General features: G+C 37.5%; 1 protein-coding gene across 2 annotated transcripts; it reads left to right on the top strand.

Annotated features, from left to right (window-relative positions):
- Positions 1-10,776: 10,776 nt before the first annotated feature.
- LOC104103887 (protein NRT1/ PTR FAMILY 4.5-like) lies at positions 10,777-14,787 on the top strand. Of its 2 annotated transcripts, XM_009611838.4 has the most exons (6): positions 10,777-10,913; positions 11,029-11,116; positions 11,199-11,416; positions 11,600-12,022; positions 12,869-12,993; positions 13,535-14,787. In XM_009611838.4, exons 1-6 carry the CDS (start codon positions 10,911-10,913, stop codon positions 14,457-14,459), a joined length of 1,782 nt encoding a protein of 593 aa, XP_009610133.1. In that variant the 5' UTR covers positions 10,777-10,910; the 3' UTR covers positions 14,460-14,787. The 2 variants fall into 2 exon arrangements, with proteins under 2 accessions (XP_009610133.1, XP_009610132.1); XM_009611837.2 differs by lacking the exon at positions 10,777-10,913 and having other exon boundaries at positions 11,002-11,116.
- The last annotated feature ends 218 nt before the right edge of the window (positions 14,788-15,005 follow it).

Below are 15,005 nucleotides of genomic sequence, written 5' to 3'. Positions count from 1 at the left end.
GTTAACAAGACCATATTCAAAGTAATATACACAATTGCCGTTCAAACCCAGTGCTGCCCCGGAATTAATTCCGAAAAGATTTAAAATGCCAGATATTCCGAAGTATGATAGGACTTCAAATCCATAAGAGCATATCACAACTTATACTAAGAGTTGTAAAGGGAAATAACTTGGCCCCATACGAGATCGAATCTGTCTTACTGATGAAATTTGGCGAAACCCCAACGAATGGTGCTTTAACTTGGTATTCACTTTTACCTGAGCATTCTAATGATTCTTTTAAAATGTTTGCGGATTCTTTCATTAAAGCTCATGCTGGGGCAAGAAAATTCTAATCTAGAAAGGCGAATATATTCAGAATTGCTCAAGGAGAATCCGAACTATTGCGAGAGTTCGTGATCCAATTTCAAAAGGAGAGGATGCTATTGCCGGCAGTACCAGATGAATGGGCAGCTGAAGCATTCACTAAAGGTCTTAATCCATTAAGCCCTGATGCCTTCAGGAAATTGAAGGAAGGCATGTTGGAATTTCAGGAAACTACATGGGCAGATATCCATAATTGTTATGAATCAGAGATCAGAATTGTACATGATCAATTGAGCTCTTCGGTGTCTTCTAAAGGACGTAATCGTGATCTAAATCAGGACAAGTTCAAAACTAATTATGATGCAAATCAAAGGTCTTTCAGGAGTCGCTTTCAACCTTACAAAAAGGGTTGAGGGGTGTGGAAATAAAGGATTTCAATCATCGAACATGTTTGATGCCGATAAAAGAGCAGATCGTGGTTGAAATAACAGAGCTTTATAGGAGAAGGAACCATCGCGGTCCCGAGATTCAGTATACTCCCGGTTGTCCGATTATAACTTTACTATCAGCTTAGTAGAATTGGTATCGGTTATGAGGAACATTAAGGAGGCTAGGTTTCCGAAACCAATTCGATTGGATCCTAGTCAAATGGATCTTAATCTATGGTGTGAGTTCCATGGAACGCATGGTCACAGGACTGGGGACTGCCGACACTTTCGTGAAGAGGTTGCATCGTTATTGAAGAATGGTCACCTTAGAGAATTTCTAAGTGATCAGGCCAAAAGTAATTATGGGAAAAATTGAGACGTTATGGAGCCGGATAAACTGGCTGCATGGTCACCTCGCTTGATAATTAACATGATCTTTGGTGTCGACGAAGTAAATGGGGTGACATTTTTAGCAGTAAAGAAGACGGAGATATCGGTAACTCATGGAAAAAGGATCCTAGAAGCTTCGAAAGGTGATGACATCACCTTCACGGAAGATGATGCTGATGGACTTCTTCTACCGCACAACGATGCTCTGGTAATATCTCTTAATGTCTTAGATTTTAAAATTAAACGTGTATTGGTTGATCCAGGTAGTTCAGCCAATATCATATAATGGAGAGTTTTGGAGCAAGAAAAGTTAACCGGAAACATAGCTCCGACAACAAAGCTTCTGGCCAGGTTCAATCTAACAAGTGTAACGACCCGGGGAGAGACTCTACTGCCCACACATGCTGAAAGCGTAATAAAGATGACTTTGTTCGAAGTGGTAGATGGCGACATGGGATACAACGTGATCCTTGGAAGGCCATGGATACATGAAATGAATGCTGTGCCATCAACTTATCATCAACTGTTGAAGTTTTCTACACCAGAAGGGGTCAAACAAATTAGAGGAGGTCAACCAACTGTAAGAGAAATGCACGCAGTTACCTTGTCCAGTATTAAGGGGAAAACAAGCAAATAGCAACTACAGGAGTCAATGCCCTCTTCCATCCCGATTGAAGATAATGGAGAATAGGAGTCATCAAATTTCTATCAGGTACCGAGGTCTTTTCAGGTACCGGAGGAAACATACGCAACCAATCTATCGTAGAGGAGCTCGAACAAGTTGCCTTATTCACAGAGTTTTTAGAAAGGAAATGCCACTTAGGAATGGGGTTGAGCCCCGAACTAGGACTAAAAATTATTGATTTCTTTAAAGCTAACGTTGATTATTTTGCGCGGTTATATTTAGATATGACATGTATTCCATTGGAAGTGGATGTCCATAAGCTAAGTCTTGACCCTAACTTCTCTCCGGTAAGGCAAAAGAAAAGACCGATAACAGAGGTCATAAACAAGTTTGTCAAAGAAGAGATAACCCGATTACTGAATATATGTTCAATTCGAGAGGTAAATTATCTTGATTGGCTAGCTAACGTAGTGGTAGTATCTAAAACGAATATTAAATTTAGAGTGTGTGTAGATTATAAAGATTTGAATAAGGCATTCCCTAAGGACTCTTTCCCATTTCCAAACATTGATCAAATGATCGATGCTATGACCGGACATGAGTTAATGAGCTTTCTTGACGTATATTTAGGGTATAATCAAATCAGGATGCACCCGAAAAATTAAGAAAAAACCTTGTGTATCACAAATTTTGGCACATACTGCTATAATGTGATGCTTTTCGGGCTTAAGAATGTCGCGGCCACTTACTAAAGGCTCGTTAATAAAATATTTGAACAATAAAGTGGTAAAACACTGGAGGTATATATTGATGATACGTTGGTTAAGTCTCTTAATGCAGGAGATCATTTGGCTCATCTACAAGATATATTTGATATTTTACGGAAGTATAACATGAAGCTCAATTCTAAAAAATGTGCTTTCAGAGTTGGTTCTGGAAAGTTTTTGGGAATTTTGGTCCCTCAAAGAGGAATTGAAGTAAACCCTTATAAAATCAAAGTCATCGAAGATATCCCGGATCAATTGACAAGTGTGAAGGAGGTGCAAAGGTTGACCAGAAGGTTGGTGACCCTAAGCAGATCTATATCAAGATCCTCGGATAAATGTCATCATTTCATTTCGCTCTTGAAAAAGAAGAATGATTTCGTGTGGACTCCAGAATGTCAACAAGCATTGAAATACTTGCAAAGGTACTTATCTAGTCCTCAACTATTGTCAAAACCAATGGAAGGTGAGTAGTTGTTAATTTATTTAGCGGTTTCGGAAGTAGCAGTAAGTGCTGTTCTGATCCGAGAGGAGGAAGGTACGCAATTTCCTGTTTATTATGTTAGTAAGGTTTTGCCGGGAGCGGAGACACGCTATACTCACTTAGAAAAAATGGCTCTAACTCACGTAGTTGCCTCTCGAAAGCTAAGGCCTTATTTTCAGTGCCATCCAATAGCCGTTGTGACGACTTTTCCCTTGAAGAACGTCCTTCATAAAATAAATGGGCGGTAGAAATTAGTGAATTCTATATAAACTCAGGACTGTGATCAAGTCACAAGTTTTGACCGACTTCGTAGCTGACTTTAGTCAGGGACTGATGCCTTTAGCTGCTAAAGTAGCAGTACTAGTGTCAGAAACTGTATCAAGTGTTTGGACCTTGTTTACTGATGGATCTTCCAATGTAAAAGAGTCTGGTCTTGGGATAAAGTTAATCACTATTTCAGGAGAAATCCTAAGTCAGGACATTAGAACTGTACTATTAACTAACAATGAATCCGAGTACGAGGCTTTGGTTGTAGGACTTGAGTTAGCTCACGGACTAGGCTCCGAGGTTACTGAAATAAAGTGCGACTCCCAGCTGGTAGTGAACCAGGAATATAGAATTTTTGATACCAAAGATGAGCGCATGTAACAGTACTTGAATGAGGTTCAGGTATTGCTTTCCCGGTTCATGGAATGGTCGATCATCCACATTCCAAGAGAAAAGAATCTTGAGGCAGATGCATTGGCCAATTTGGGGTCGTCCATGGAAATGAAGGGATCTAATTCTGGTACGGTAGTTCAATTGTTGCATTCGATATTGGACGTGGACGGATATTGTGAAGTTAATTCAACAAACTTAGTTTGGGATTAGAGAAATAAGTTTATAGAGTACTTAAGGCATGGTAAATTTCCTGAAGATCCGAAAGCATCCCGGGCACTTCGGACTAAAGCTGCTCGGTATTGCCTTGCTGATGGTAAATTATACAAGAGGTCTTTTCAAGGACCATTGGCTCGGTGTTTAGGGACATTGAAGGTTGATTATGTGATAAGAGAAGTTCACGAAGGAGTATGCGGAAATCATTCCGGTGCAGATTCGTTGGTTCTCAAATTAATAGGGGCTGGCTACTATTGTCCCCGGATGGAACAAGACACGAAGGCATTCATTCAAAAATATGATAAGTGTCAGTGTCATGCACAGTTAGTGCATTAACCGGCAAAACTTTTGCATTCAGTGGTGTCACCATGGCCATTCAGGAAATGGGGGATGAATGTAGTTGGTTCCTTACCACAAGGGCCAGAGCACGTAAAATTTCTTTTGGTTCTAACTCACTATTTCACTAAATGGGTTGAAGCAGGTACTTACAAAAAGACCGGAGAGCGAGAAATAATTGATTTCATATGTGATCACATCATCTATCGGTTTGGAATACAAAAAGAAAATGCATGTGATAATGGGCCACAATTTTAGGTTCCAAAGTCACAAAGTTTTTGGAAGGATTGAAGATCAAACGGGTTTCATCTTCTCCATATCATCCAAGTGCTAACGGACAAGCGGAGTCAACCAATATGGTAATAATTTAAAATCTAAAAAAGAAGTTAGAATATGCTAAAGGTAATTGGCTAGAAGAGCTACTGGGAGTACTGTGGGCATACCGATCGATGGTGAAGTCAAGCACGGGAGAAACATCATTTTTTGCTTGTGTACGGTGCAGAAGCTTTGATCTTAATGGAGATTGGGTAATCGGCCATAAGATATTCCCCGAGCAAAAAAGGAGGCGAATAATGAAGCAATGCTGATTAAGTTGGATCTGCTCGAAGAACATCGTAATTTAGCGTATGTGAGGATGGTGGCACAAAATCAAAGAATGGAAAGATATTACAACGCAGAGAAAATCTTCGATGTTTCAAAGTCGGAGATTTGGTTTTGAGAAAAGTAACTCAAAGTACTTGAGAGTTTAATGCAGGGAAGTTGGGACCAACGTGGGAAAGACCTTACCGGATTTTAGCTATAACCGGTAAATGTTCATATCAATTAAAAAACTAAGATGGAGTTAAATTGCCAAGCAATTGGAACGTGACTCACCTCAAAAGGTATTGTTGCTGAAGATCCTTGCTGATACTGAACTCTTTTTTCTTTGTCCTGTTTTTATCCCAATTGAGTTTTCCTGAAAAGGTTTTTAATGAGGCAACAATGTAAAGCACACTAAGAAGAAAGTGTCATCAGCGATAGAGAGATCTCTAGTGTTCGAAATCTCATACTTAGAATCCGAACACTTGGGAAAATTATTACATATTAGAGCACTAAAAGTGTTATGAAGACCGGGGACTGTTAGAACCGGAGGCTATGTCGTATCAGGACCGGGGACTGTTAGAACCAGAGGCTATGTCTTATCAGGACCGGGGACTGCATGATCAGCCCTAGAAATAAGTTATATAAGTTACTCACATATATTGGAAGCTTTATTTACTTAAGCAAATGAATGTTTATGTAAATATGCTTTTAAAGATGGAAGGAATAAATCAAAGTCCTTTATTTTTATCTTATTTCTTTTCCAAATGATATGTTAAATTATTTTCTGTTTGAAAGTTAATTAAACTTCAAATGCTTGTGCCGTAATGAACAAGAGACGTCCTCTTCAACATCATCATAAATATAAGGGCCCTCTCTTATGAAACCCTCATAGTCAAAAAGTAGATTCCAGAAGTATGAATGCTCGAAATTAAAGTTATCGGATGTAAAAAGAATTTTCGAGTGTTATCATTTAAATAAAAAAGAATATTTTTTGCACAATATTTAAGAAAAAAAATATATTCTGTCATTACTTAAAATACCAAACTAAATAAAGAAGTTTTGGCATAGTTACAAAGGAAAAGTAAAATATATACATCAATTATTTTTGCATGCGGAGCACGAATGAAGAGAATTATCTTCAGTTTCTTTTACAGGAGAAGGTTGTTCCGCATCCGGTTCAAAGCCTTCATCCTTATCTTCTTCTTCTTCTTCTTCTTCTTCTTCTTCTTCTTCTTCTTCTTCCCCCGATTTTTGAATACTCGGAGCTATGTTCGAAGAGCTTGGAGCAATAGGCCAAGCTGGAATATTGTCGAGAGCAGTTGTCTCCATTCTACAAGCTTTGAAAATGCAATCATCTATATTTGCAATGCCTTCTTTGGCCTCCTTCAAAGTCTTTCTCCTCATGTGGTAAATTACACATATGTTTTCAAGGAGGAAATAATCTTCTTGATCTTGGAGTTTAGCTTAGAGTTTCTCGATGTTGGATTGAAGTTTATCATTTTCAGCTCGAACTATGTTGATCCTGGAATCCAGGACGGTATTGGTTCTCACGTGTTCACTGTTCTGCTCCATGTCCTTTTTGAACCACTCTTACATTCTGGCTCTCTTCTCCTCGGCAGCAGTAGCCACTTCGGTTTTGGAGCGTAAGCTAGCTTCCAAATTGTTGATTTGCCCCATAAAATCAAACTCACGCTCGGCCGCGGCAGTTACAGCATCATGCAGTTCAACCCACTTGGCCTTTACCTCCTTAAGCTCTTCATGTAATTGAGCGGCTTCTTGGCTGTGGGCCTTCCTTTCTTGCTCAAATTGCTCCTGTCGGGCTTCGAGTTCTCCCATTTGAGTGACTTTTTCTTCCAAAACCGGAAGGCGCTCGGCAAGCTGATTTCTATCGGCAACAAGTTAATTTCGTTCCGTTGTAAGCTCTTCTTTGTCCAAAATCAATTTTTGCAGGCCCTCGGAAGCAAGGAGGTTATCCTAAAAAGGTTAAAGTTGAGGTTATTGAGGCAAACGTTTAGCAAGAAAAAAGAAAAGAGAAATATTAAATTGATACTTGGGCTGAACAGTGCATGCTATTGTTGACCAGACATTCAATAGAAAGATTATCCATCTTTCTCCAATCTTTGTCTGTGGCCAAAGGCTTTAGGTAATTGGCGACCTTTACCAGTTTGGAGAGTAGGTGGCACTCATTCGAAACTGTGAGAATGACACTCCGTTTTCTGCTAGGGGTTTGAGTGGGTGCCACCTAAGTGTTCCCTATATTTCCATGGTCGGATGACCGTGGGGAAGGAACATCATCTCCCTATTCGGTTGGGGCCGGTAGAGAAGTAGCAGTCAGTGTAGAAGGTGTTGCGGTTGCGGTTGTAGTTGGTATAGAAGTTGATGGCGGGGGAATGAAGGGGTAGTGCTCCTCTGAACGGAAGCGTCGATAGGATCCCCGAAACTAGACTCAACATTTTCAACTAGTTCTATTTCCATGAAGAGTCCTTGAAGCTATCCCGGCTGAGCATCTGGTTGAGCTGATGAAGATCTTTTTCTACTTGAAGAGGAACCACTTCATCTTCAGTTCCTTCTTCAACAAGGACCACTGCGACTGGTCTAGTTGGATCTTCTTTTGTTGAAGTTTCCTCTCGGGTCCCAACCGTAGAGGTACGTTTTCTCTTTGGTTTCTTATCCTTGGGATGTGGACTCCGGGAGGAGGCACCTTCACCGGAAGTGAGTGAGGATTCATGAGCCCTCTTTCGGTTAAGGAGATTTTGTAATTGTTGTTGAGCTTCCTCTGGGTCATCGGAGACGTCAACAACATGGCAAACAACAGATCCTTTCAGAAGGTCTGTGTATTGCAAAAGGGGGAGTCAACAAACTGGTTCTGAGTCATGTTGAAAATTGAAATAAGGAAAGAAAAACTTTTACTTACGTACCATGGTTTTTAGCTTTCCAATTGAATCTGGGAGCAATTTCTTTCTACCTACGGGATTCCGGTGTGGAAACGTCTAGAATTTGTTTTACCCATTGAATCACGTTCTGTACCGATGGTGGTTCCCAACGGGTAGCTGGAGTAAGGAAAGTAAAAGTTAGCAGCAAGGAAATTTTCTTCAACACAATAACGAAAAATATGTTCGATAACTTACAAGTAAAATTCCAGGATTTGGGAATAGCAGGAGTTGACACCGGGAGAATGTCACTAGTGGCAATGACAACAAACTATTCCTTCCATCCACGGTCGTTATCATCATTGACGCTGGTAACAATGGCATGATGGCCACGTTTGCTAAGTTTTAGCATATCTCCACGGAAGTTGATCAAATGTGCGAGGGTTAGGGTTTCCCTGGCCTCAGAACACAGTTTTCAAAGGCAAGCCACCGTACGCCATATTGATGGGCCTACCCGAGCCAAACAAATTTGGTAACGGTGATAGAGTTATAAAATTATGGGATCAATTTCTTGATTCAATCTCAAAGTAAAAGGGTATGTATAAACATACATGAACCCTGATTTGGTAAAGGTGATCCTTTCCACCTCATTGGGGGCAAAGATTTCGATATTATTCCGGTTGCAATATTCTTTTACAACGGGAATACTGTTAGGGTGAATGAAAGAAGGATTTCTACGGACAAGCCAATTTTTGTCACTTTTGGGGTTGATTGTCCCTTATGTACTTGAAGGTCTAATTCAGAATGAAGTTGTGAAGGTATGATGGTGTTAAGGATAGGAGGCTCGGATTCAGCATCAACTTATTTGGTTTTATTCTTTTTAGGGCCACCATCGATGAGAAAACCAAAGTTTTCGAAGACATCGGTAGTAGAAGACATTGTGGTAAGAAGTTTAAGTAAAAGGACTTTACTGAGGAAGAGAGATTTTGCAATAGGGTTCCAAGGAAATTCGAAGAACAAGAAGAAGGGTTTGTAAAAGTGATGAGTAGTGGAGAAGTTTATACACGGCAAAATTCATGGTTATGATTACATTGAAAATTGGCGAAAATATTTGCCGAATCACGGAATTACACCTGTTCGGGTCATTAAATGCGAGAAGACGTGCGTCCTTTCAAGTGTCAGAAATCATTCAGGAGATTTCTCGCCAAGAAAAGGTGTCTTATCTACTTCCCGATAACACAGGGTTTTATCACCGAAAAGTAGGGGGGCTATCTATATGAGGTAAAATTGGTTAGCGACAGTTGGATGAATGACGAGATGGCACGTGGAACTGAAGAGAGGTAAGATATGAGTCAGCAAATAGTTGGCACCGGATACAAGCATGTGACCGGTGCTGAGTAAGTTCCGAAGGCATTGGAACCGAGAACGAAGATTTGAAATGATGACATCGATTAGAAAGGGCAACATTCAATGAGCAACCGTTACGAAGAATCTCAGTATTAACGTTCGACCGTTATGCAGCATTCAATAGGGGTTTTATTGTCATTCAAGAAGAGCTTTTGAGGATCTTGTCTCCCCGAATAGAGCTAAATAAAAAAAATTGTATCCATAGTTGGACACGAGAAATCATGTGTACTAAAAAGCTAAGATTTTCTCTTACTTTATAAAATTATTCTCTTTCTTTTGCTCTTAACTCTATTCTTATCACTGCTTCCGAAAAAGCTAGATCCACAACCGGGTTTGTATTTTCTTCAAGTTATTTTAATAATCTTGTTTATGTTCTTACTATTTTCATATTCTTGGGTCAAACTAATTTACGTGTCTATAAACCACGTTACAAATTTAACTATATCATTTTACGGGTAAACAAATAGAAAGTACAAGTTACTAATGTTATATTCTCATTTTTCACATTATGTTCTACAAGACTAGACAATCACCATCAACATTTCGGTTAGGTCCGAAATAATCCTTTGTTCAATAACTCCTTGCGCTATATACAATTATTTAGTTAAGAAGTATCAAATGTGCCAAAACTGAATCTTTTGTTTAGTCATCTAGTCATCCGAGATGTCACAATTGCAAGAGCAAATACATTAATGACGATGAAATATTTTTTGTTATGTTTTCTACACGTATACAGAGAATAAGGGAAAAAGGACGCCGTAATTACTGAATATAACTAAAGATAACAGTAGTTAAGTTTAAGATGCCTACTAACGACTAATGAGGTTCTCATTTAAAAGGCTGGATATGTAATATTCCAATCATATTTTAGGTTTTGTTTCAATGAAGAAATCAACTTTTTAATGTAATTTATGTCTGTGTATGTATTGTGCATATGTCCATCAGTCCGTGTGCGTTACACTTTGTCGATCAGTATCCCAAAGAAATGCATATAGATACAGAAAAATAGTTGGACTTGCAATAATTGGCATAACCTCAAATTTTCCATGAAAAATCATAACGTTGATTTGATGTTTTACCTCTGTAACCATAAATCTTGTGAAGGTCCTATATTCTTATATAATTCACACTTAAACGTGAAAAGGACATCAATAATTTTAGATAATTAAGTTGAACATGCTACCTTAGAATTGATGCAAATCCCCCAAAGATAGGGTTATAGGTTAGTACATTTATCATTGGTCCGACCAACACAGCATAGTAACTCCAAAATTTTAAAATCCACCCTCCCCTATACCCCTACCCTAAAAGAGAGAAAAATAATGCAAATTAACCAGATAATTGGAGCACTCAACGGTAGATTTAAGAGAGGTTCGGTCGATTCAATTGAACTTATTATTTTCGATCGACTTGAATGCGATATGTATATGAATTTTTTTAATATATATATATATATATATATATATATATATATATATATATAAAAAGAGATTACACATATTCTAAGTACTCGACTAATTTTAAATCCTCCTGGATTCGCCTCTTGAATTGGTGAAATAAAAAGTTATAAGTAATAAAAATACGTTCTTTAATTTAGTGGATCGGAGTGCCCACAATCCATATTTTTTGCTATTATGGCAATTGTCAAAGTGAAGTAAGCCCAACTTAGATGCCAGCCTATCTTAATCATGACAGAGAGAGCAAGAAAGCGACGAATTTTAAGCCTGTGATTGTTATATAGAACGTTGCCATTCAACTTCTAGTACTCAAAACAAGTCATACACAACACACGAATTGGGCAGTTATTTCCTATCTAACTGACAATCCTCTCAACTTTCTGCAACAATGGTCAGTGCTTGCTATCCTCTACCTCCCCCTTCTCCCTATCCCTTAATTAACACCCTCCAACAAAAAAAGATAAAAAAATAAAATAACTTTCTTGGTTCTTTTTATGTGTTGTCAGGAGGAAGGTACAAAGTTAGAGTACAATTCTGTAAGCTCATACAAAATTAAAGGAAAAGGTGGATTCAGAGCTTCTTCCTTCATCTATGGTAAGAGAGTTATTTCCTGTCCTATGTAGGGAAACAACAATGGTTAATGTTTGAGAATTTTGTCGTAATTATTACTTTGTAGGTTTTGTGGGATTAGATAACATTGGATTTGTAGCAAACATGGTGAGTATGGTCTTATACTTGTCATTCAAAATGCATTTCGACCTCAGCGGCTCAGCCAACACTGTCACTAACTTATTGGGCTCAACATACATGCTCTCAATCATTGGTGGTTTTATTTCTGATACTTACCTCAGCAGATTCCATACCATTCTCATATTTGGAACAGCTGAAATACTTGTAAGTAATCATTAATTTACGTACAAGCACCACTTTGCATTGAAACCTTTGTTGCAATTATATAGCTTCTCTATAGCATTTTACTTTTATGATGGTATTTTTGGAATTTTCAATAGAATAAACGTCAGAAAATTAGTTTTTGGACGGACAGGGTGCTAAAAATATTAGTTTCTTCATATGTAGGCATGGACATTGATGACAATTCAAGGTCGTTACTCAAGTTTGCAACCACAAGTATGTGGAAAGTCAAACTGTTTAGAAGGTGGGATAGCACTATTATTCTATGGTTCACTTTGCTTGTTAGCATTGGGGACTGGTGGGGTAAGGGGAGCACTTCCTGCATTGGGTGCTGACCAATTTGATCAGAATGATCCAAATGAGGCCAAGGCTCTTGGGAGATACTTTAATTGGCTGTTGCTTAGCTCAGTTTCAGGTTCAGCAATTGGAGTCACTGTCATTGTTTGGGTTAGCACTAATAAAGGTTGGTGGATTGGTTTCCTCATTAGTTTGGGTGCTACTTTCCTTGGTTTCCTTATTTTTCTCTTTGGAAAGCCTTTCTACCGACTCCAAGTTCCTGCTGAAAGCCCTCTCACAAGGATTTTGCAGGTTTAATTTCCCACTCTCTTCTTTCTTTCATTTTGGTTTTTTATATTTTTGAAACCCGACTAATCCGAATTTGCATGTCATAACATTTATTTAAGAAACAAAATATTCCTACCAAAATAGCAATACTTTTTCTTTAATATTTAAGTAACAATTTAAGTTATATAAGATTTTTTATACTAACGATGTTAGTTACCATCTTTACCAGGTTACCTATTAATGCTTAAAAACTTATATGTAATTAGTTTAAGAATTTAAGTTAGGAGTATATGTCTATTGTGCAATATTTTTTTACATAGTCAGTACATAATTAAGTTGTCGTAGTAGGTCATTTAATTAACATTTTCACTAGGTTACCAATTACTAGGAGTATATTAATCATAAAAATTTACATGTAATACCTTATAAGTAACCTGATGGGTAAATATGTTTTACAGCAACATAGAAATATTAAGGGCAATAGTCAAATTGTATATGCATAATGCGTTTATGTTACTTCGCCTCTATCCTAATGTAATTCCCTTACATTGGTCAGATTTACATTTTCTGAAATTAATCATACTTCTAAGAGTTTACATATTCTTTATTATTATTTTTTGGTTCGACTAAATCAAATTATAAAAGCCTGCAGTATTTTTATTTTGTCATTCGATGTAATTTAATCTTATTATTCAAATATTCATGGCGCAGATTACATGTCAAATAGGAAATCCTTAAAATAAATTAAATCATGACACTATTCAGGACTAATTGCATGACTGTCATATAACTAAGAATCGTGTATTTTTTTCAATTACATAGGATATATGGTGTAAATTCTGTAAAACAAATTGTTGGTATTATATATAGGTTATCACAGTGGCAATCAGAAACCGAAAGTTGCAATCACCAGAAAATCCTGAAGAGTTGTATGAGATTAATGTGAAAGAATCAGACTCATCAAAGCCAAAAATTGCACATACTGATCAATTCAGGTAATGTTATATCTCACTAATATAATTGGACGCTATGATTTTATGCTTTTATTTTGTTATTTCTTATTTTTTAATTTAAAGACCCCAACTGGGGAAAACGAGACAAGAAGAAAAAGGGAACCCAGGGAATAAATTTTTCTGAGTCCATTTCTGAAAAAGTTAGCTTATTTAGTTATTTCTTCTGATTAAAAGACTAGATACTTTCAAAAGAAGTTGCCATTTCCCAAAAGTATCACAACTACGGTCTACGCTGGAACCTATAATACTTAATTTAAATAAATTCGTCAATATTACACTGGACAATGTGGCAATTAAAGTGACAGGTTAAAAGATACGTAATACTCATTCGATTGAGGTTATGATGTTATTCTTTTCGAGAATTGATGCTCATTAATTAGTAGCTATGATTATTTCTAAATATTTATATCAAGATTGGCTACATAATTCTAGAGCTTAGCCGGATGATGTTTGCGTACATAAGTTACATACATTGATATATTGCAATTTTTTTATATGATTAATGTAGTTTAACTTGTTGCAGATACTTGGACAAAGCTGCAATTCTTCCTAAAACTGTTGAGCCCACACAATGGACAGTTTGCACAGTGACCAAAGTAGAAGAAGTGAAAATATTAACAAGAATGATGCCTATCATAGCTAGCACAATTTTAATGAACACATGTTTGGCCCAACTCCAAACATTCTCAGTCCAACAAGGCTATCGAATGAATCGTCACTTTGGCTCTTTTGAAATACCAGCACCTTCAGTACCAGTAATTCCATTACTTTTCATGTGTTTTCTCATACCAATTTATGATTTTGTATTTGTTCCTTTTGCTCGAAAAATCACCAATCATCCCTCTGGCATCACACAACTCCAACGTGTCGGCGTCGGATTAGTCCTTTCGATTATTTCCATGGGTATAGCTGCACTTGTTGAGATAAAAAGAAAACACCAATCCTTGAAAAATCCATTGGAGCCTATCCATGTTTTTTGGCTATCTTTTCAATATGGGATTTTTGGAATTGCTGATATGTTTACCTTAGTGGGAATGCTTGAGTTTTTCTACAAGGAAGCCCCAGAAGGAATGAGGTCACTGTCTACTTCTTTTACATGGATTTCACTCTCTTTTGGGTACTACTTGAGCAGTGTTTTTGTGGATATTATCAATTCAGTGACCAAAAGATTTTCACAAAGCAACAAAGGATGGTTGGCTGGCCAAGATTTGGATCAAAATAATTTGCAACTTTTCTATTGGTTCTTGGCCATTTTAAGCTGCCTAAACTTTATAAATTATCTCTATTGGGCATCTTGGTACAAGTACAAATCAGATGACAAGTTGGACACTAAGCCCAAATCAGGGGATAATGTTACTTTGCCCAAATCAGCCTCAGTAAGTAGGGTGCCATTCCTTAAGGCAAATGAGAATGATGCAGCAGATGTTTCCTCCATTGGACACAAGTGAAGAAAAACTTATAAGGAGAAAAAGTAAATAGATTAAAAGATGCAGTTATTGTTTTAATTAAATTAGCAACAAAAACAAGAAATGCTTCTCGCTACTTGTTTTTGTCTTGTTATGTTTTTATGGGCTGTTTTGTTTTTCTTGGCTGTGTGTTTTCATGCAAGTGCATGATTTTTGGGTTATATAAGTTTTCGGAGTGGTGCTTGCTTTTAATTAATTTCATAAGTAAACTATGGGAAATCACGAGGGGTCAAATTTCCCACATAGATGGGTTGATATTTAATCAGGTTGTAAAATTTTTTAAAGTGTAAAATGAATGATGTGTTCAACATAGTTACTGTTACACGGCGCCTTCCTGAAATTCCTTGGAAGGGCGACGTAAGGCTAAGCAACCGATATCCGTGTAGTTACTGTCCGCCAACTGAGGTCCCCTCCGTACGCTAAACTAGATTGTCAGTGCCGTACGGGAAAACCAATGTCAAGAGCAATTGAGAGAACATAAAAGAGAATTGAGAATGAAAGAAAGCTTGATTGTATTAATAAAAGCTC

Source organism: Nicotiana tomentosiformis, chromosome 11 (genome assembly GCF_000390325.3).
Source record: "Nicotiana tomentosiformis chromosome 11, ASM39032v3, whole genome shotgun sequence".
NCBI lineage: Eukaryota > Viridiplantae > Streptophyta > Magnoliopsida > Solanales > Solanaceae > Nicotiana > Nicotiana tomentosiformis.
This window is presented reverse-complemented; position numbering and strand designations above follow the sequence as displayed.

What these genes read in the sequence shown, in the direction of transcription:
- LOC104103887 (XM_009611837.2), top strand. Translation starts at nt 11,017, where the DNA reads ATGTGTTGTCAGGAGGAAGGTACAAAGTTAGAGTACAATTCTGTAAGC. An exon ending in AGCTTCTTCCTTCATCTATG is followed by an intron (nt 11,117 to 11,198) that starts GTAAGAGAGTTA and finishes ATTACTTTGTAG; the next exon opens with GTTTTGTGGGATTAGATAAC. An exon ending in TTGGAACAGCTGAAATACTT is followed by an intron (nt 11,417 to 11,599) that starts GTAAGTAATCAT and finishes CTTCATATGTAG; the next exon opens with GCATGGACATTGATGACAAT.